The 18,136-nt window shown below is 56.0% G+C and overlaps 1 protein-coding gene across 1 annotated transcript in view; it reads right to left on the reverse strand.

The window, feature by feature from the left end:
* The window catches only part of Lrp1 (LDL receptor related protein 1), an 80,479-nt gene that overhangs the window by 21,945 nt on the left and 40,398 nt on the right, over window positions 1–18,136 (reverse strand). Inside the window, exons 21-43 of the mRNA XM_036169737.1 lie at window positions 17,620–17,802; window positions 17,065–17,265; window positions 15,471–15,716; window positions 15,120–15,317; window positions 13,934–14,138; window positions 13,597–13,761; window positions 12,907–13,151; window positions 12,587–12,715; window positions 11,861–12,088; window positions 11,317–11,491; window positions 11,139–11,233; window positions 10,775–10,924; window positions 10,463–10,603; window positions 10,009–10,143; window positions 8,289–8,420; window positions 7,882–8,016; window positions 7,588–7,717; window positions 7,339–7,465; window positions 6,275–6,426; window positions 6,069–6,193; window positions 5,449–5,826; window positions 3,357–3,546; window positions 117–321 (exon numbers count right to left, since the gene is read on the reverse strand). Of these exons, the coding sequence (XP_036025630.1) occupies window positions 117–321; window positions 3,357–3,546; window positions 5,449–5,826; window positions 6,069–6,193; window positions 6,275–6,426; window positions 7,339–7,465; window positions 7,588–7,717; window positions 7,882–8,016; window positions 8,289–8,420; window positions 10,009–10,143; window positions 10,463–10,603; window positions 10,775–10,924; window positions 11,139–11,233; window positions 11,317–11,491; window positions 11,861–12,088; window positions 12,587–12,715; window positions 12,907–13,151; window positions 13,597–13,761; window positions 13,934–14,138; window positions 15,120–15,317; window positions 15,471–15,716; window positions 17,065–17,265; window positions 17,620–17,802 (4,070 nt within the window). The remainder of the gene's footprint in view (window positions 1–116; window positions 322–3,356; window positions 3,547–5,448; window positions 5,827–6,068; window positions 6,194–6,274; window positions 6,427–7,338; window positions 7,466–7,587; window positions 7,718–7,881; window positions 8,017–8,288; window positions 8,421–10,008; window positions 10,144–10,462; window positions 10,604–10,774; window positions 10,925–11,138; window positions 11,234–11,316; window positions 11,492–11,860; window positions 12,089–12,586; window positions 12,716–12,906; window positions 13,152–13,596; window positions 13,762–13,933; window positions 14,139–15,119; window positions 15,318–15,470; window positions 15,717–17,064; window positions 17,266–17,619; window positions 17,803–18,136) is intronic.

Genomic DNA, 18,136 nt, shown 5'->3' on the forward strand with positions numbered 1-18,136 from the left:
CTGGCTTTTCTCACCCGTGTCTTGGGTCTCCCTGTCTGGTGCTCTGTATCTGGGCAGCCTGGCGGTTCTGACTCGGTTTCCCTTCACGTCCCCACCCACCTGCCCCCCAGACTCACGTAGCGGTGTGAGCCATCATACTCGCAACGCTCAATCTTGTCCAAGGTGGCGTCCGAGAAGTACAGCTTCTCCGCACGGTGGTCGATGGCCAGGCCGTTGGGCGTGCGGATGTCCTTCTCAATGAGCGTCAGGACATTGGCTCCCGAGAGGGCTGCCCGCATGATGCTTGGGTGGAGCTCGTTCCAGTTGGTCCAGAACATCAGGCTGGCGGGAGGGGGCAGAGGGGGCAGGAACCTCAGGGTCTGCCTTGAAGGATACCGGCCAGCCTCGGGGACAACTAGAGCCCAGGATGTGCTCCACAACCTGACAGCCGCAAAGGCCAACACAGCCTAGGTGCCTGAGAAGAGCCTAGCCACCGAACACGCAGTTACTGCAGTACATGGCCAGACCCGATGTACTGCGTGTGCCCGCAGGGATGCGCTGTGGTGTGGGAAAGGACCACCTGCATTTGCTGAGATGGGAGGCCAGGTTGCCAAGCAGGTCAGGCTCCTGCCTCCACCACTTTCCATTTAGGTGCCTTTGGGCAACTTACCTGAGCGCTCCATGCCTCAATTTCCCCTTGTTCAGTGGGAGATAATACTGCTGCCTCACAGAGGGTTGCAAAAATTAAACAGGGTATATTCACCTCAAGGACAGAGTTTTCTGTGCGTTTATTGCTAATTGTTCTCTCTGTACTGAAGCTCCTCACCAAGCCACCCAGGAAACCCTTGATAAGTGTTGGCTGTCTCCTTGGTCTTGGGCACAAGTGGGCCGTGTCCTCAAAATTTGCATTCTCCATAATTTTAAGGCCTCTGTGAATTGGAGTCTGACCCCTCAGCTATGCCCTGCTGCTTGTGAAGTGGCAGTTGAGGACCTCAGCGGATATCAAACACAACCGTGGCAGCATGGTCACCCTCAGACCTTGATTTCTGAGACTCAGTCACCTGACCTGGGGTGGTGACCCTTTATACACACCTTCCTTTGAGACTCACCAAGAACATAAAAAACAGTTTCAGAATAGAACCCGCCCTGGGCCACCCAAGCCTCAGCCCCTTCCTGCTCTCACAGATCTCCAACCTGGGCTGGCCTTGAACTCTCTATGTAGCCAAGGATGTCTTTTAACTTAGGATCCTCCTGCCTCTCTGTCTTCCAAGTGCAGGGATTATAGGCATGTGCTACCATCCCAGGACTATGCAATGCTGGGGTTTGAACTCTGGACTGTACACAAGCTAGGCAAGCAGCCTACCCACTGAGCCACATCTAAGGCTTCTTCCACCTCTTTAGTCTCCTGACTCAAATCTATCACAGCAAAACTGTCTCCTTGGAGGCCCTTGTAGGGTCTGTTCCTCAGGGTTTCTCTGTGCAGCCCTGGCTGTCGTGGAACTCACTCTGTAGGCCAGGCTGGTCTCGAACTCAGAGATCTGCCAGTCTTTGCCTCCCAAAGGCACCACTATCCCTGGCTAGTGAGAGAACTCTTTATGGATGAAGGTGGCATCTCATTCAGCCTGTCCTGGGGCATCAGCTATACCACTCTTTCTTGCTCTCTCTCTCTCTCTCCCTTCCTCAGATAAGGCCTGATGTATCCCAAGCTAACCTTCAACTAGTTATGCAGCTAATGACCCTCAACTCCACTGTTCCTACCTCTACCTCCCTGATGCTGAGATTAGAGGCATGCACCCACCATGCCTGGCCTAAGTGTTCTTTCTTGACTCATACAGTCTAGCCAGCGGCTTCCACACCCTCAGGTCCAGCCCAGACCACACTCACAGCGGAGCATCAACCTGGCTTACGTGGGATGCACTGTGGGTCAAGAGTTTGTCAAAGCCATTCTGTGGGGTCGTGTGATGGGGGAGGGGAGGCTCTCCTGGAGTAGGTGGCCAGCAGCTAGAGACACAGTGGACTTTCTACCTGTCCACTGTATGCTTCCCAAGACCAGTAGTGCTCCAGCGGGGGTCAGGAGAGAAGTATGGCTGAGCCTCTATCCTGAGACACTTAGCTACCAGGTCCCCAAGACAATCTCGTATCTCTCCTCGGGTGCCGTGCACCATGGGTGTCCTCCAGTCGCTCCTCAGAGTGGCCTGAGCTGCCTCCCTGAGGACATGCTCCCAGACTTCCAGCCAGAGCAGGCCGTTAGCATGGTCATGCTGGTTTTTCAGAAACCACTGGCCCTGGGATACAGGGAGGGCATTTTCCTGGGCTCAGCCCAGAGGGACCCGGGGAGTACCAAGGCGGCTGTCTCTTCTAGAATGGCAGAAAACTTAGCATGACAGTCTCTCCCCAGAGGCTCCAGGCCCAGGAGGACAGGCCCTGGGACCAGCCCAGACAGGTGAGGTCACCAAGGTCCAGGGCAGGGAATCTGTGTGTCCTCAGACAGCTGAGGCAGAGGGGAACAAAAGGTCCTTGTACTGGGCCTCCTGGGCTGGACCTGGCTAGAGTTATGCCAAGATGAGGAGTGAGGGTCATACCACCCTGTGTAGTTGTTTCTGGGGTTTGTTGGTCCCTTTGCTTCCTAGTGAAGCTGCTGGTAAACATTCCAACGCTAGCTGATCTGGGACAGGGGTGGTGTGTGTGTGTGTGTGTGTGTGTGTGTGTGTGTGTGTCTGTGTGTCTGTCTGTCTGTCTGTCTGTCTTAGACACAAGCCGGGAGGGTGTGGCTCACCAGCGGTCCACCCAGCAAACTGAGGAAAACCAGGGCAGGCTGGAGACAGGTGGGCCAGCTTCCCTGTCCTGCAAAGGCCTGCCATGCCCAGAGCGGTGACGGTCCCCCTTGCTGTCCTCCTGCCCTGCTCCCTTCTCGCTTTTCCTGCTTTGAGGTCTTGTGCCCACAACTGCCTTCACGGTGCCCCTTGGTCACTGTAGACAGACCTGTGTACTCCCCGTCGCTCACGGCTAAGGCCTCGGCTCAGCTAGGGGCTTGAACAGGTCCAGCCCAGGCCTTCCACATGCTCAGGTTCAGTGAACCTTTGTGGATGCTTTGAGTCCTAGCATCACAAGGTACTAGCGTCAATGCTTTGAACATGGCTGTGACGGATGCTGGTCACAAAGCTGGAAGCATCCCCTACAGCCCTCAACCTCCCCTTGGGTTCTGACACTTGAATTATCATCCTTGTTCTCCATCACTGAGGAACCTCAAGCTCAGAGAGGTTATGCATCTCGAGGAGGCAACACAGCAAGAAACGGCGGCGCCCGCCTTTCCCACACCCACTCCCCCATAGGTCCCCTCTGCCACGGCTCCCCACCCCTCGGGCCCGGCAGCTCACTTCTGACACTCATCCAGCACAAATGCCCTTGGATGGTCGTCTCCAGACATGGTGATGACGGTCTCCCTCTCGAAGGCCCCTGGGCGCGTCTGGTCCACGGTGTGGCGGGTGATGGTAGATGTCGTGTAGCTAGTCCAGTACAGCGTGTCCCAGCCACGGTGATAGGCCAGGCCTTCCACAGAGCCAACGTCTGTGAAGAGACAGAAACAGCTGTGGGTTGAGAGGGGCCAGAGAGCAGAAGCTGAGGGGCAGTCTGGCAGGCACCAAGGGAATGACTAGGTCCTGTTCCACTGAGGAACTGTGGGATGTGGGAGTGTAGCTCAGACTCACCTCAACTCCTCCCACATCACCTTATCACACCACCTGTGCCATGACCCATGGTCCACCTTCCTTCTCTTCCCCTGCCCCCCGACACTTGGCCTATGTCACAATCTTTGGGAGCTGGGGTTCCGCTTATCTGTGTGCGGAGGTTTCAGGTAACTGAATCCTCTTGGGGCCAGACTGGAAAGACCCTACTGGCAGAGGCCTTGAGCAGGAACGTTTTGTAAAGCAGACATGAGGTTTAAAGAACATAAACAGAGACAGAGCTCGTCAGTGGTGCGGACCACAGCCAGGGGAGGCTCAGTGGCTCCTCAGTGCACGTCTGTGTGGCTACTACCAGAGGCAGAGTACACTGTAGGATGAACAGCTTGAAGGGAGGGGCCGGCTCCTGGTCTCTCCTGAGGGAGCTCAGATTGAGAGGATCCAGTTTAGCAGCTGAGGACAGAGCCAAGGTCCTGTACATGCTAAACACGTACTCCACCACTGAGCTCCACCAGCCCTCGGACACTCCATTCGGACACAGACAGGACAGTGTGAAGGAAATGTTCTAGAACTCTCAAAGGACAGGCCTGTTCTTTTTCTGCTGTATACACTATATATATGCTACGCCTAGTTCAGTGCCTAGATGGTCCGTATGGACCTGTCGATAAAGAGAAGGAACTAATGGGGGCCGAGGATGAGCTCAGGTGATAGCCCTTGCCCAGCATGCACAAGGCTCTGGGTTCAAGTCCTAGTACATATAAAAAAGGTGTGGTAGTGCACACCTATAACCCCCAATGACCCCAGCACTAGGCCAGGGCAAGGTACAGGCAGGAAGAGAATCAGTTGTTCATATCAAGGCCATCTGTGGCTACCAAGAAAGTTAAAAAAAGGGGTGGGGTGGGGGGTGGGGCAAATGGGCCAAAGATCCCAAGCAGACAGTTTGAAGCTGAAGACCAGACAACAGAAGGGGTAAGGGGGTAAAGGACCGTGAAAGGCTGTCTTCTGCTGACAGAGGTTTTCACTGTTCTGGTAAAGCCTCTGGCTGCCGAGCTCAGCCTGCATGTATGTGCATGCTTCTAAGACCCTGACTCCTAAGCTGGGCGGTGGTGGCGCACGCCTTTAATCCCAGCACTTGGGGGGCAGAGGCAGGCGGATCTCTGTGAGTTCGAGGCCAGCCTGGTCTACCAAGTGAGTTCCAGGAAAGGCGCAAAGCTACACAGAGAAACCCTGTCTCAGGAAAAAAAAAAGACCTTGGCTGAGGTGAGGTCAGGTAGGACACTCGCTGGAGTTACTGAATCCTACGTGACCAGAGTTGCATGGGCCCACGTCTACTGCCGGCGTTGTGTATCCGGGGGCAGAATAAACCAGTGCAAGGAAGGAACCGGCCTCCTTCTGGCTCTAAACAAGCAAAAAATGTGCAGGTCACTATACTAGCATTGGGTCTGGCCAGCCCTTAGGATAGCGGTCCTCAACCTTCCTAACGCTGCGACCCTTTAACGCCGGTCCTCATGTTGTGGTGACCCCAACCATAAAGTTACTTTCATTGCTCCTTCATTCATAACTGTAATTTTGCTACTGTTACAAACGGTAATGTAAATATCCGATATGTAGCAAATCTGACAGGCGACCCTTGTGAAAGGGCCCCTCGCCCCCACGAGGGGGGTGTCGACCCGCAGGCTGAGAACCCCTGCCTTAGGACCACACAGCAGTGTTGAGTTGGTTGGTGCCTGTGAGCCCGTGCTGACCGCCCCTTCACACCCCTCCCGGGGAGGACTCAGGCTCAGCTCACTCTCCACGATGGTGGCCCTCCCGGAACCGTCATCGTTGATCTGCTGAATGTTCCCAAAGTGGATGTCGCTGAAGAAGATGCGGTTAGGGGTGCCCGGGGAGGTGCCCGCTCGGTAGTCAAAAGCCAGAGCGATGACGTTCTTCATGTGCTCGGGGTCTTCGAAGGGCTGCACCGGCGCATTGAGGTTGCGCTCATCCGACAGGTGGATACTCTTGAGGATGGTACGCTCTGAGTAGAGCAGGTAGCCGGCGTACTCTTGGCATGAGGCCCCATCTTCTGCCAGCATCCCGTGGGCGCAGGCACAGGCTCGCTGTCCGCCACCCCGGTACAGGCAAAGCTGCTGGCACCCACCATTGGCTAACGCACACACGTTGGTACCTGGGGACAGAGAGCATCGGAAAGCAGTTCAGTGTACAGTGCAAGGCTCTTCTGTGCCTCCGTCCTCTGGGACCCCAGCTGGAAATGTCAGCCAAGGTATCGTATCCAATACCCAGATCCATTCTGCTGCTCAGCCTTCCCAGCTCTTGTGACTCACTGGAAAGTTCCTTGAAGGCTCTGACTTCTCTCCCATTCCCTCTTCTCCCAAGACCAGGCTGCCCTGGCCCACCGCCCGGCCTCACCTTTCTGCCTGTCCCTGTTGAAGACCTTGATGTCTTTGAGCTGCACGCCGATGCCCGTTCTCAGGGGCACGGAGTCTGTGGCATTGTCTTTGCACCCACGCTTGATGGAGCCGTTGGCATGAGTTCTGGAGAGAGGACAGGCGTGAGGAGGGTGCCGGTAAGCCAGGAAGGAGAGAGACCTGGGAGAAGCAGCACACGGCCCTCACCTGTCGCTCCAGTAGATGAAATCCTCAAACACGGACACTGAGAACATGTCCATGTTGTTGCTGGACAGGACCACCTCACGGTTCTCACCCGTCTCCAGGTCGATGCGCTCGATCTTGTCCATCCGGGCATCACACCAGTACAGCTTCCCGCCCTGCAGGTCAGAAGAACCCACCTCACTCCAGGGCCCTAACTTCTAGTCAGTGTGTGTGCATCCCGGGCGGTAGGAAGTGTATGTATGGGCAATGCTACACCCTCTGCTCCCCACTTTTTTTTTTTAAAGATTTATTGATTTTTATTATGTATACAGCATGTGTGCCTGCAGGCCAGAAGAGGGCACCAGATCTCATTACAGGTGGTTGAGAGCCGCCATGTGGGTGCTGGGAATTGAACTCAGGACCTCTGGAAGAGCAGCCAGTGCTCTTAACCTCTGAGCCATCTCCCCAGCCCCTGCTCCCCAATTTTAAACTTTTATTATTTAAGTTATTATTATTGCCATTGTTTGAAGTATTGGAGACTAAACCCAGGGCTAAGCATGTTAGGCAAATAGTGTCAGCCCCTTCTCTATTTATTTAAAGTTTTTGCAACAAGGTCTTTTTTTTTGTTTTTTGTTTTTCTTTTTTTGAGACAGGGTTTCTCTGTGTAATCCTGGCTGTCCTGGAACTTGCTCTGCAGAGCAGGCTGGCCTCAGATTCACAGCGTTCCACCTGCTGCTGCCTCCTGAGTGTTGGGATTAAAGGCATGCGCCACCACTGCCTACAAGACAAGGTCTTAACTGGGTAGCCCAAGCTGGTCTTAAACTCACTATTCGAGCCAAGACTGGCCTCAAACTTGAAGTGATCCTCCGGTCCCAGCCTCTTGAGTGCTGGGGTTATAGAGGCACTCACTACCACACGCAGCTTTCTCACATTCCACATGGGGAGGACCGCTCTAGGTGACGGGTGGGTTAGAAGACTCCAGAGCACTTCCTGGTCCATGTCTAACCCTGATTTTGGTTATCCACAGGGAAACTGACAGGGAGGGGCACAGGGCCACCTACTCCGTCAGCTCCAGGGTGTGTCCATACCTGATAGTCTACTGAGATGCCATTGGGCCAGCTGATACTGACATTAACTAGCACCACTCTGTCTGTACCATCTAGGCGAGACCGCTCAATACGTGGGTAATGACCCCATTCAGTCCAGAACAAGTACCTGTGGAGTAGGGATGGAAGTGGGGGGTCAGAGCCCAGACCAGGCAGGCGTTGGGCCTTGTCAGAATAAACTTTGGTCAAAGAGACAGAGCCAGATCCAAGCCAGCTTGCCTAACTCCTTACCCCTTCTCCGGGTGGACAGTGATGGCCCGAGGCTTGTCTAGACCCTGGGAAATGACCACATAACGGAAAGAGCCATTGAGCCGGGCAACCTCGATGACATCAAAGCCCTGGTCTGTCCAGTAGATGTTGCCTGAGGACGGAGTTGGTTCAGGAAGATTGGTAGAGAGCCATGTCCCTCTCCATCCAAATTTTCCCTGTAGTTCCCACTGGCTCCTGCCCACACCTTCTCAGACCTCGTGTCTCCTAGGCCTCGCTGCCTTTCTCTCAGAGCCTCTCAACCCATCCACAGCTCACCTGCAATCCAGTCCACGGCAATGCCTTCCACACGGCCAATGCCATTGGTCACCACATCTTCTCGCCAAGTCTGGTCTCGCTTGGCCCGGCTGATGGTGCTCAGGCCCATGTCCACCCAATAGATAGTGTCATTTTCTGGAAACAGAGGGGCAGACATGAGAACGGCCGTCCATGCAGAGGCAAGCCAGGGAGTCAAACCATGTGGAGGGTCGGGACAGAGGTAAGTGAAGGCTGGAGGGGCCGGGCACTTGCTGGAGGGGCGGGGTGTCGACAACAGTAGGCAAGGAGTGAGGCAGCTCTTTTGCACATGCACGCACGCACACGCACACGCACGCACGCGCACACACACACTATACTCCACTAAGCTATCGGGGCGTGCTGACCAGTCCTCAAGGCCAATAGCTCACCAGCATGGAAGTCGATTCCAACAGCCAGTGAAGTTCCCGACACAGGGACCAGGGCATCTGACTTGTCGTTGGGATCCAGTGGGATCCCCCGGATCCCCTCGTGCACGGAGTACAGGAGAAAAGAGCCCACACCTGAAACACAAGGACTCCTTCCTCAGGCATGAGCCTTACTGAGGAAACCTGGCTCCTATCACCCTCAACCTGTTTTTCCTCTGCGTCCCTTCTGACGGTTTCTCCCAGCCATCTCCTTGACCTCAGCACACTCAGACTGTGGTTTGAGGTCTGGAGCCTGGACCGGAGCCGGCTCACATGACTGTGGAGCCTCCAAGCGCCCCGGCAAGGAGGGGCCGCCTGCAGAGCCGATAAGCACCACCAGAGGGCAGAAAGAGACTTTCGGTTTCTTTCTCAGTACCCGGCCCTCCACTTCAACCCTGAGCCTTCCAGAGGATCAGAGCAGACTCCAAAATCTAGATCCCAGTTTGGCACTGGTTTTGACCTCAGTTCTCCCCTCATCCAGCGTCTCCTCTACTCTCAATCCTTTTCCAACACAATGTTCCCAGCACCTTGCTTGCTCCTGGGCCAGCCTCGTTCCCAGTGTTCCCAGGTCTTAGGAGGCACGACCATCCATGCATCCCAGAATCCTTCCCGACTTCCATCCCTTTGACACAATATGTGCCCAAATAAATTCCCCCCAAGGCCTTGGTTGCTTAAGCTCTGTGAAAGGAAAAAGAGCATTGTCAAGTGCATTTGGGGAACCCCAGACACTAACGGTCTTCTCTTGAAAGATGCTCAGTGCACACAGGTACATTCAAGGCTCTAAGGTGCTGTGCAGCAAAAAAACAAACAAACAAAAAAACCGTGTTTCCACTTTGCTGGCCCAGAGTTCCCTTCTCTAACACCCACCCACCCACCCACATCAAAGCAGAGAGTTTCTGGCAGAGAACTTTAGAGAAAAGTGTTGTCCTGGGGCAAGCTTGTAAATGAGCAAGTTCTTGTGAAATGTCTCGAGTCTCATCCCTTCCCTGCAAGCCAGCCGCTGCCCAGCCCAGAGCCTGTCTCCTCACAGACACTTCTCACGGTCTCCTGACTGGTCTAACTGCCTCGGTTTCTCCCTCCCCCATTCTGGAAGCATTCTACCGGCAGGCTAATCTCCTCCAAACACCACTTTCCAGGCACACCTGACTGAGAACCCACAGGGCCCCACCCGCGCTTACAACCTTATCACAGACTTCCCACACTCTGCCCAATGCAGGGCTCAGGGGCCCTGGCACTTGACGGCTTGGCGGCATTTCTTGCCTCTGTGTGCACATGTGGTTGGATTAGAACTCAGGATTCAGGGCATGCTAAGTGCACTCTACCTCTGTACCACCAACCCATTTCTTCATTGTGCCAAGCACCAAATTTTACCCATTCTATAAACCCAGGGCACAGCACGCCTCTTCAGCCAAGCTGGCCTGCCTCTGTCACCTGGTGTCCACCTCACCAAAACCTACTGCAGATGCTGGACAGTCACAGCCCCTTTGTGGTCCAGCTTCTTGCTATGCTGACCCCATCTTCTGGCTCAAGCTTTTATCCACAGTACTCAGAGCAGTGATGCCTGATGAGCATCGAACCCTGAAGACGCCTGGTAATGGGTGATGAACACCGTCTTTCCCAAATGCAAGATGTAGTAGCAGTGTGGTGGGGTTCAGGGTTAGGCAGGGAGATGTCAGGTACTGACCCTCGCAAGCTTGCTGTCCACTCCGGAGGCTGTAGCCAGCTGTACACATACAGGAGCGAGTTGTCTCTGACGTTGGCAGGCAGAGCTGGGAGCAGTCTCCGTTGTTGATGCTGCAGGGGTTGGTGCCCTCACGCTCTGGGGAAGGGCAGTGGATGGAGCGGAAGGGTTAGATGGCCTTCATGGGAGACTAAGATACAGGCTTGGGCTGCTCGGTGACAGGGTGGTCACTGGATTCATTCACCTCAGACCCATCGGGGTCCCACCCAACCCAACTCTCAGTGGAGATTGGGGAAAAGGAGTCCCCGTGGGTGATGAGTGGAGCCTAACCACCCTTTACTCCCCTGGCCCACTGCTCCGGCAGGCTGCTCATGGCGACAGCTCTGAAGCCTCTCTTCTACCCCCATCCCCACTGCCGCAGGCCCTCTGGGTACCACACCCCTCACCCACTGCCTACCTAGCTGGATGCTCTCGTCATACACTTTCATGTGCATGACCAACGTGGTGCTATTCCGCAGCACCACGGACCCGGAACCATCAGCCTTGTTGCATGTGCCCATCTTCTCCGACAACTGATCCGCCCACCACAGCTTGTCCCCTGGGGCAACAGGAGGGAATAAGACCCTGGGGAAGGCCCTCTAACTCGACCCTCCTGCAGAAGTCATGAGGCTTACGGAAGTGGACAGGGGGACCCAGGAGATCCCCCGCCATCCAGCCTACTCTGCCTGGCCTGCCCTGCAAACATCCCCCCTCCCACCCAAGCCCTCACCCATGATGGCCAGTGCAGTGGCCTTGCCCAGCTGGCTCCGCATGGTGTCAATGATCTCCAGCCCGCTCCCGTCTAGATTGCAGCGGTTGATGGTGTGGTTCCCAGAGCTGATCCAGTAGAGTTTACTCTCAGGGAAGTCAATAGCCAACCCTGGGAGAGGAATGGGGAGTCATAACCATGGAGCCTGGCACCAGGGCCGCATCTAGGGCCGGGAACGGAGAAGGATGCATGGATCTGGGACAAGCTGGGGTGAGAACAGGCACTAAGCTGGGGATTGGAAGAGGCCGAGGGCACCAGAGAGACACTAGGAACACCTAACTGGGGAGTCGGGAGGCCTGCAGGAACAGGCAGGGCAAGCACGTACCCACAGGGCCCTTCTGGCCACTGAAGAGCAGAGTGCGGTTGCTGCCGTCCATGTTGGCCATGCTGATGTTATCACCGTCGGTCCAGTAGAGCTTGCTGGGAAGAGGACCAAGAGAGGGTAAGAGGCCTCTCCTTCCCTCCTCACACGGGTGCTCCCCAGCCCCGAGCCGCAGACTGACCCACGAAGCGGATGGACAACCAGGCCATGAGGCTGCTCCAGACCCTGGACCACGGCGTTCTTGAAGGAGCCGTCTAGCCGGGCCACGTTAATCTGCTTCTTGTTGGTGTCGTAACTCGTCCAGAACAGATTTCGGGACACCCAGTCCACAGCCAGACCATGGGCATTTGGTAAGTCTGGGGGCATAAACGGGGAGTCGGTGGTTGGTATGTGCAGGGTAGAGGACGAGGAGAATATGGTTTCTAGGGAACAAGGGCCAAGAAACTGGGCCTAGCTGGGCGGTGGTGGTGCACGCCTTTAATCCCAGCACTCGGGAGGCAGAGCCAGGTGGATCTCTGTGAGTTCGAGGCCAGCCTGGTCTACCGAGTGAGATCCAGGAAAGGCGCAAAACTACACAGAGAAACCCTGTCTCGAAAAACCCCCCAAAAAAGTAAGGAAGAAACTAGGGCTACAGCACTAAGCAGAGACAAGGTTTGGAGAAAGAACGTCAGGACTATGGGGGACATGATTGGTGCCAGCTCTGGGGTCGGGGACAGCGCCAGAACCTGCAGAGACGACGGTCTCCACGCCTGTGCCATTGATGAAGGCCCGCTTGATGGCCTGTGTCCGCACATCGGACCAGTAAACACGCTGCTCGCGGGCATCATAGTCCAGCACTGTGACGTTGTCGATGTCGGGCACCGTGAAGGAGATGATGTAATTGTAGTAGGGAGCATCCAGGTCCACACCCCGGATCTCCATCTGACGTGCGTACAGCAGGAACTTCTTAAACTCTGTGGGGCGCAGGCCGGTCACTGAAGGCAGTCTTGCCTTGCCTTGCCTTCAGGGTTCCTGCCTAGGTTGGATCCCTCCCCCGAGTCCCCTCTGATGCTGTCAGCTTTCACCAGGACAGTGGTTCTCAACTGTCTTCGTTCTTCAAACCCTTTCATACAGTGCCTCATGCTGTGGTGACCGGGGGCCCCCCAACCACAAAATTATTTCACTGCTACTCCGTAACTCTAACTTTGCTACTGTCATGGATCATAATGTAAATATCTAATACGCAGCATATCTGATAAGCGACCCCTGTGAAAGGGTCATTCACTCCCCCCAAAGGGGTCACGACCCCACAGGTTGAGAACCACTCTAAGGAGGAAGTCCCCCTCTGTCAGTCTGCTGACATGTGTGGTAGGAGGTTTTGGAACCCCTCCTTCAGCCATTTCTTTGCTTAACACGAGGGGCCCCTCCAGCCTCAGTTTACCTGTAGCCGTCAGGGGGAAGCGGCTTCTTACCGTAGCAGGTGGTATTGTCTTTGAGCTTCATGAGATGGGGGCAGGCACAGGAGACAGTCCGGTTGTAGTTGATGAGGCACAGGTGGGAACAGGGGCCCCGACCCCCGTTGGCCTCGCACGGATTCGGAGCTGACCCAGAGAGAAGACCGCAAGAACATCTCGTGATGTGAGCCCTACCCGGTCCGTCTCATCTGGGCCCCACCCCAACGCTCGCGCTCCGTGCCAGCCCAGGCCCCTCCGATCCTCCCAGCACCCCTTCCCTGTCCAAGGGCCAGCGGGCTCCTTTTCAGAGGCCTGCGAGGCACAGGCCCCTTCCTTACCCATGGGCTGCCGGGAGGGGTGGTACACCTGCAGGTCGAAGGGCTGCGTGTTGGTCCTCTGCACCACGGTGACGTTGTGGCCCGTCCACTTGTTGGCCTTGGCCAGTGTGTTTGTTCGCCAGTCGGTCCAGTACACCTCTCCCCCGTACAGTGTCACCGCAAACGGGTGTGACAGGAACTCATGTCCCCGGAGCACCTCCATGTGACCGGAGCCGTCGTACCGGGCTGAGTAGATGGCATCCGACCTGAGGGTGCAATCGAGGGAACAGTGAGGGTCCTAACAGAATACACCAGGGAACGCCTTTCCTGAGCCCCGTCAGGTGACCATAGAAAGAACGCAAGATGGAGGGGGAGGTGCGGGATGGGGTGGGATTGGGATCCTAGCCTCATGAACCTCAAGGGGAGTCTTCCAGATTTCCAGGCTTGCAGGTGGCATCTGGTGAGAGTTAGGAAAAGAGGCACCTCCTCTTTGCTCCGGGCAGGCAGAGCCCTCCGCGGAGGACACAGGGTGCGAGCGAGTGGAAGGTGGGTAACTGCAGATCACAGCCCTGCTTTTCTTCTGATCAGTCTTCCCCATCCCTGGCCCCCAATCCTCTCATAGCGCTGGCTGCGCCTTTGCCCCTGCTGGTCCCGGCCCCTCCCCATGCCCAGGTACTGCAGCCTCAGCCCTGGTGGGTAGAGAGTGCTGACCTGGCATCAATCCAGAGGATGCGCTTCTCCAGATAGTCCACGGTGAGCCCGTTGGGCCAGCCCCCGGAGCCCGTCTCTCGGTGGATGGTACGGCGTCCAGCCCCACTCATGGATGCTGCCTCAATTCGTGGTAGGCTGGCATCCCAGTCTGTCCAAAACAGAATCCTAGGGAGAGAGTGAGAAAGACAAAAGTTGGGGGTGATAGTACCACAGGTAGAACACGTGGGGTGGACCAACAGTACCAAGACAAGTGTCCCTGGCCAGGTGGAACAGAACATGGATGGGGGGGGGACCACAGGGTGAGGGAGGGATAGGAAGGGATGGACACACTCCTCACCCATCCCGAGGGTCCAGGGCAATTGCCCTCGGGTGCTCGATGTCACCCGCCAGCAGAGTGGTCCGGAGGGTTCCGTCCAGCTTGGCCACCTCGATCTGGTCGAGGTTGCTCTCCACCCAGTAGATGTTGCCAGCAATCCAATCCACAGCCAGGCCCTCTGGTGTGGCCAAGCCATACTGAATCACTACCTCAAAGCTGGTCAGGGCTAGGAAGAGAGGGTTGCAAGTGGTTAGAGACTCCGGGGGTGGGGCAGGGCAGGGGTGCAGATCCTAGGGTCCCTCAATGACCCACCCTCACCCCGACACTTCTGCCAAGTCCTCTAACGGGTCTGGCTCCCCCAGGTGGTATCCCCGAGGCCCCCACTCTCCTCACCCAGGCCTCTTTCCCACTGGGAGGAGAGTGGAAAAGGGGGTTCCTGGAGGAGGTGGTGAGGGCGGCCACTTCCTGCATGGGTGCTCTGATGGGCTTAGCTGGTAAAGCAGGTCAGGGAGGGTGGAAGCCTCTGGAAACATGTTTGGACACTGTATGAGGATGCTGGAACTTGCTAGAAATTGCTCCAGAGTGTCCTGAAGATATTCTATGTTAACACATCCACCAGTCTTATTGTTTTAGAAACTGCCTTGGTGGTGAACAGATCAGTCTCCTTAACTATTCTGGCGATGGACATCTGAGATGTTTTCAAGTTCCCTTGATCATCAACAATACAGACTCCTCTAGTAAAACATGCCTTTTTCTTGCCTGTGTCCAGATGCCACCTCCTCAGGGACCCACCTTGACACATGATCTAAAACTGTCTGTCTGGACCAATGCTGTGTCTGGTGCCCAGTATACAACAGATGCTCCATACTGAGCCTGTGATGGCTCAGGCTACCATGAGACTGAGGCTTGGGTATTCTGTCCCGTGTATTACCCTTCTAAGCCTGAAATTCCAAGGAGGTAGTCTTCAGGCCGTTCCAAAGAAAGGGCGATGGTTCCATTAATTATTGGGCTTAGCAGCAATGCTGACGATAATTATGGGCATCAGGCGCCGAGACCCACAGCAAAATCTAACCCAATTAACAGGGGGGTGGGGGGTGGGGAGCTGGAGCCTCAGCTTTGGGGCCACCTGGATCCGGGTCTGTGGCCCTGAATACCCAAGTGCCATCTGTGCGCAATCCTGGCACCGCTCCCGGACCCAGCGAGTCACCTCCATTGTCCAGTAGCTTCCCACGGTAGATCTTGTCTTCTACCACGTCGGTCCAGTAGAGGGCGCTCTGGCTGAGGTGGAAGTCGAGGGCAATGGTATTGCGCAGGCCAGGCACTAAGACGCTGTAGTCCCCCTTGTGAAGGTCAATGCGCCGGATCTCATGGCGGTTGGAGAAGATAATGAAAGGTTTGAAGGGATCTGGTGGGAGGCATACGGTCGGGTCAGCAGAGGGTGTACCCTGCTTCTGTGGCAACCGGTCTCAGCCCTCCGTGTTTGGCCACTTAAGCGCCCCGACCTCTGTAGCGTAGGGACATGACCACGACTGGTCCACCACCCTCCACCATGTCTTACCCAGACTGCGGCAGCTCTCGCCGTCAGGCTCCAGGACCCAGCCCTCATAGCAGGAGCACTTCACGCTGAACTTGTTCTGGTCACACTTCTGGCTGCATTTGAGGTGCTTGGCACAGTAGCTCTGGATCTGGCAGGTGTGGTTGTCAGATCCCAGCTCCATGCCCAGGGGGCAAGAGCACACGATGCCTTCTCCAGGAGCCACTGAGCAGTTGTGACTACAGCCACCGTTGTTCAGAGAACACTGGTCTGCGGGACAGGCAGGGGACGGGGACAGGCAGGTCAAGATCTGGGAGGAGGCGGGACAAGGCTCTGTGGAGCCTGCAGGTTTCTCGCATCCCATTCCAAACCCTAGAGCCCTACCCACAGGCCCTGCGAGGCCCCTGCTTTGCTTCCCAGGCTCCCGAGGACTAGGATTGGGACACCAGAACCTGACATCAAGGGCCATCATCCCTTTCTCCCCACACCTCTCTCCGCCATGTTCCTGTACCCTCTTGGGTCCACAGCAGGAAGCTGGGCATTTTGCCTCCTCTCTGGGAGAGAGTACTTAGGTCAAGGCCCTTCCTTTGATCTTTCCCTACCTGGGTGAAATTTGGGGGAGGGTGCAGAGGGGAATGCAGGGGGGTGTTGTCCTGCCACCACCCTGTCAGCAGTTCCTGTCCTGTCTGCTCTGGGACAGTGAGGTTGCTCCGCTCAGACCTTCAACTCACCCCATGTGGCCCTCTCTGACCCTGACCCTGCACTCCTCACTCATTCTGCACATTTTGCTCATTTCTAGTTAAATTGCCCTCCTCCAGGAGTCTGCTCAGACCACACCTCCACCCTGTACCTCACCTCCAGCCTGGACTCCCTATTCAGTGGTCAGACTGAGGGGGGGTCTATTCCGGGTCAGAAATCCTGAACACCCCCTCCCTGCCAGGCCTTCAGAGTGGTATGACTCTGGACTACTTTTTTTTTTGGAGCTGAGAATTGAACCCAGGGCCTTCGCTCTACCACTGAGCTAAATCCCCAAACCCTTTTTTTTTTTTTGGTTTTTCAAGACAGGGTTTCTCTGTGTAGCTTTGGTGGCTGTCCTAGATCTCACTCTGTAGACCAGGCTGGTCTTGAACTCACAAAGATCCACCTGCCTCTGCCTCCCGAGTGCTGGGATTACAGGCATACGCCACCACCACCTGGCCACGTTTTTTTTTTTGTTTTTTTGTTTGTTTGTTTGTTTTTGTTTTTTAATATTTATTTATCTTGGAGTTATGGACAGTGGTGAGCCACCCTGTGGGTGCTGGGAATTGAACCTGGGTCTTCTGGAAGAACAGCATGCACTCCTAACCACTGAGCCATCTCTCCAGCCCCTGGACTACTTTATTTAGGGCTCTATGCCTCCTCTGCCTCATCTGGAGACACACCATTGCTGCCTCACAGGGCCACCTTGTAGAGTAAATGCTGTAGTCGCGGGGTGCCTCACACAGGGCCAAGGCAAGCCCTAGCTCGATGCACAGGGTTGGACACACCCTGAACACTGCCCGCTCTTGCCCCAGACCCCCTTCCTACAAGACCTGCCCCAGGCAGGCGCCTCTCCACACGGCCGACCCCAGGACCTCACCGCAGAGCTCGCCCTCATCTGAGCCGTCTCCGCAATCATCCTTGCCATCACAGAGCTTGTCGGGGGGCAGACAGACGGAGGTGTTGCTGGCACAGGGGTGGGAGGGTGGCCTGCAGGCCAGGGCCTCACAGTTCTCCTCATCTGAGTTATCTTCACAGTCACTGTCACCGTCACACACCCACGCTTTGCTGATGCACCGAGCTGCGGGGTGGGATGGGCGCAGAACTTAGGAGCCAGGCCTGGAAATTGGGACTCTCTGTGCCGTGCCCAGACCCAGTGGGCTGACCTAACAGGGTCATCACTGAGGTGCTTTGGAGCCCACTATGAGCCACATGAAGCCTTTTCTGTCATTCACACGGGTGACTAAGATGGCAGGCACCCGCAGGGGGTGCTGACTCTCAATTCTGCCCCCCCCTCCCACCCGGGGTCCTTCACACAGACTCTGGCCCTTTCTGGCTCTCCCCTCCCCACAACACCATGCCGAGGCCAAGTTTTCAAGATGGCTTCCTCCCACCCACGCTGCCATGTTTGAGGTCTCTCTAGTCCTCTGTTTACCTGAGTCCTTGCAGCCAAACTTGACATTTGGGTCACAAACGTGGGTCACCCCTTCGCAGCTCTTCTCGTCACTGGAATCCATGCAGTCAGTGTCTCCGTCACAGCGCCACCGCAGGGGGATGCACAGCCCGTCCAGCCGGCACTGGAACTCATCAGTATGGCAGCCACCAGGAGGTCTTGTGGCTGGAGAAGACGGGGCACGTGGGGTGGGGTAGAGAGGTGTACATCAGGATGGGGAGGGAGAGGCACTCCGGGTCAGACCTTTCCCACCACCTCTGCCTGGTCTGGATGCCGAGCTGAGGAGGTCTGGAGCATTCTGTGAGCCTGCTGATAGCCCGGGAGCCCTGACCCATCAAGAGACCCAGATGTCACACCTTCAAGGGCCCCAGTGGTCATCTTTTCTACCCTCGGGATGCGGACCCGCTAAGCATTTTGTCAGGACAGAGCTCAAATGCATCCAGCCTAATCTGTTTCTCTCAATCACTCCACACTCACTGAGGGCCAGCGATGTTCCAGG

The sequence above is a fragment of the Onychomys torridus genome, chromosome 20 (assembly GCF_903995425.1).
Source record: "Onychomys torridus chromosome 20, mOncTor1.1, whole genome shotgun sequence".
In the NCBI taxonomy this organism is placed as follows: domain Eukaryota; kingdom Metazoa; phylum Chordata; class Mammalia; order Rodentia; family Cricetidae; genus Onychomys; species Onychomys torridus.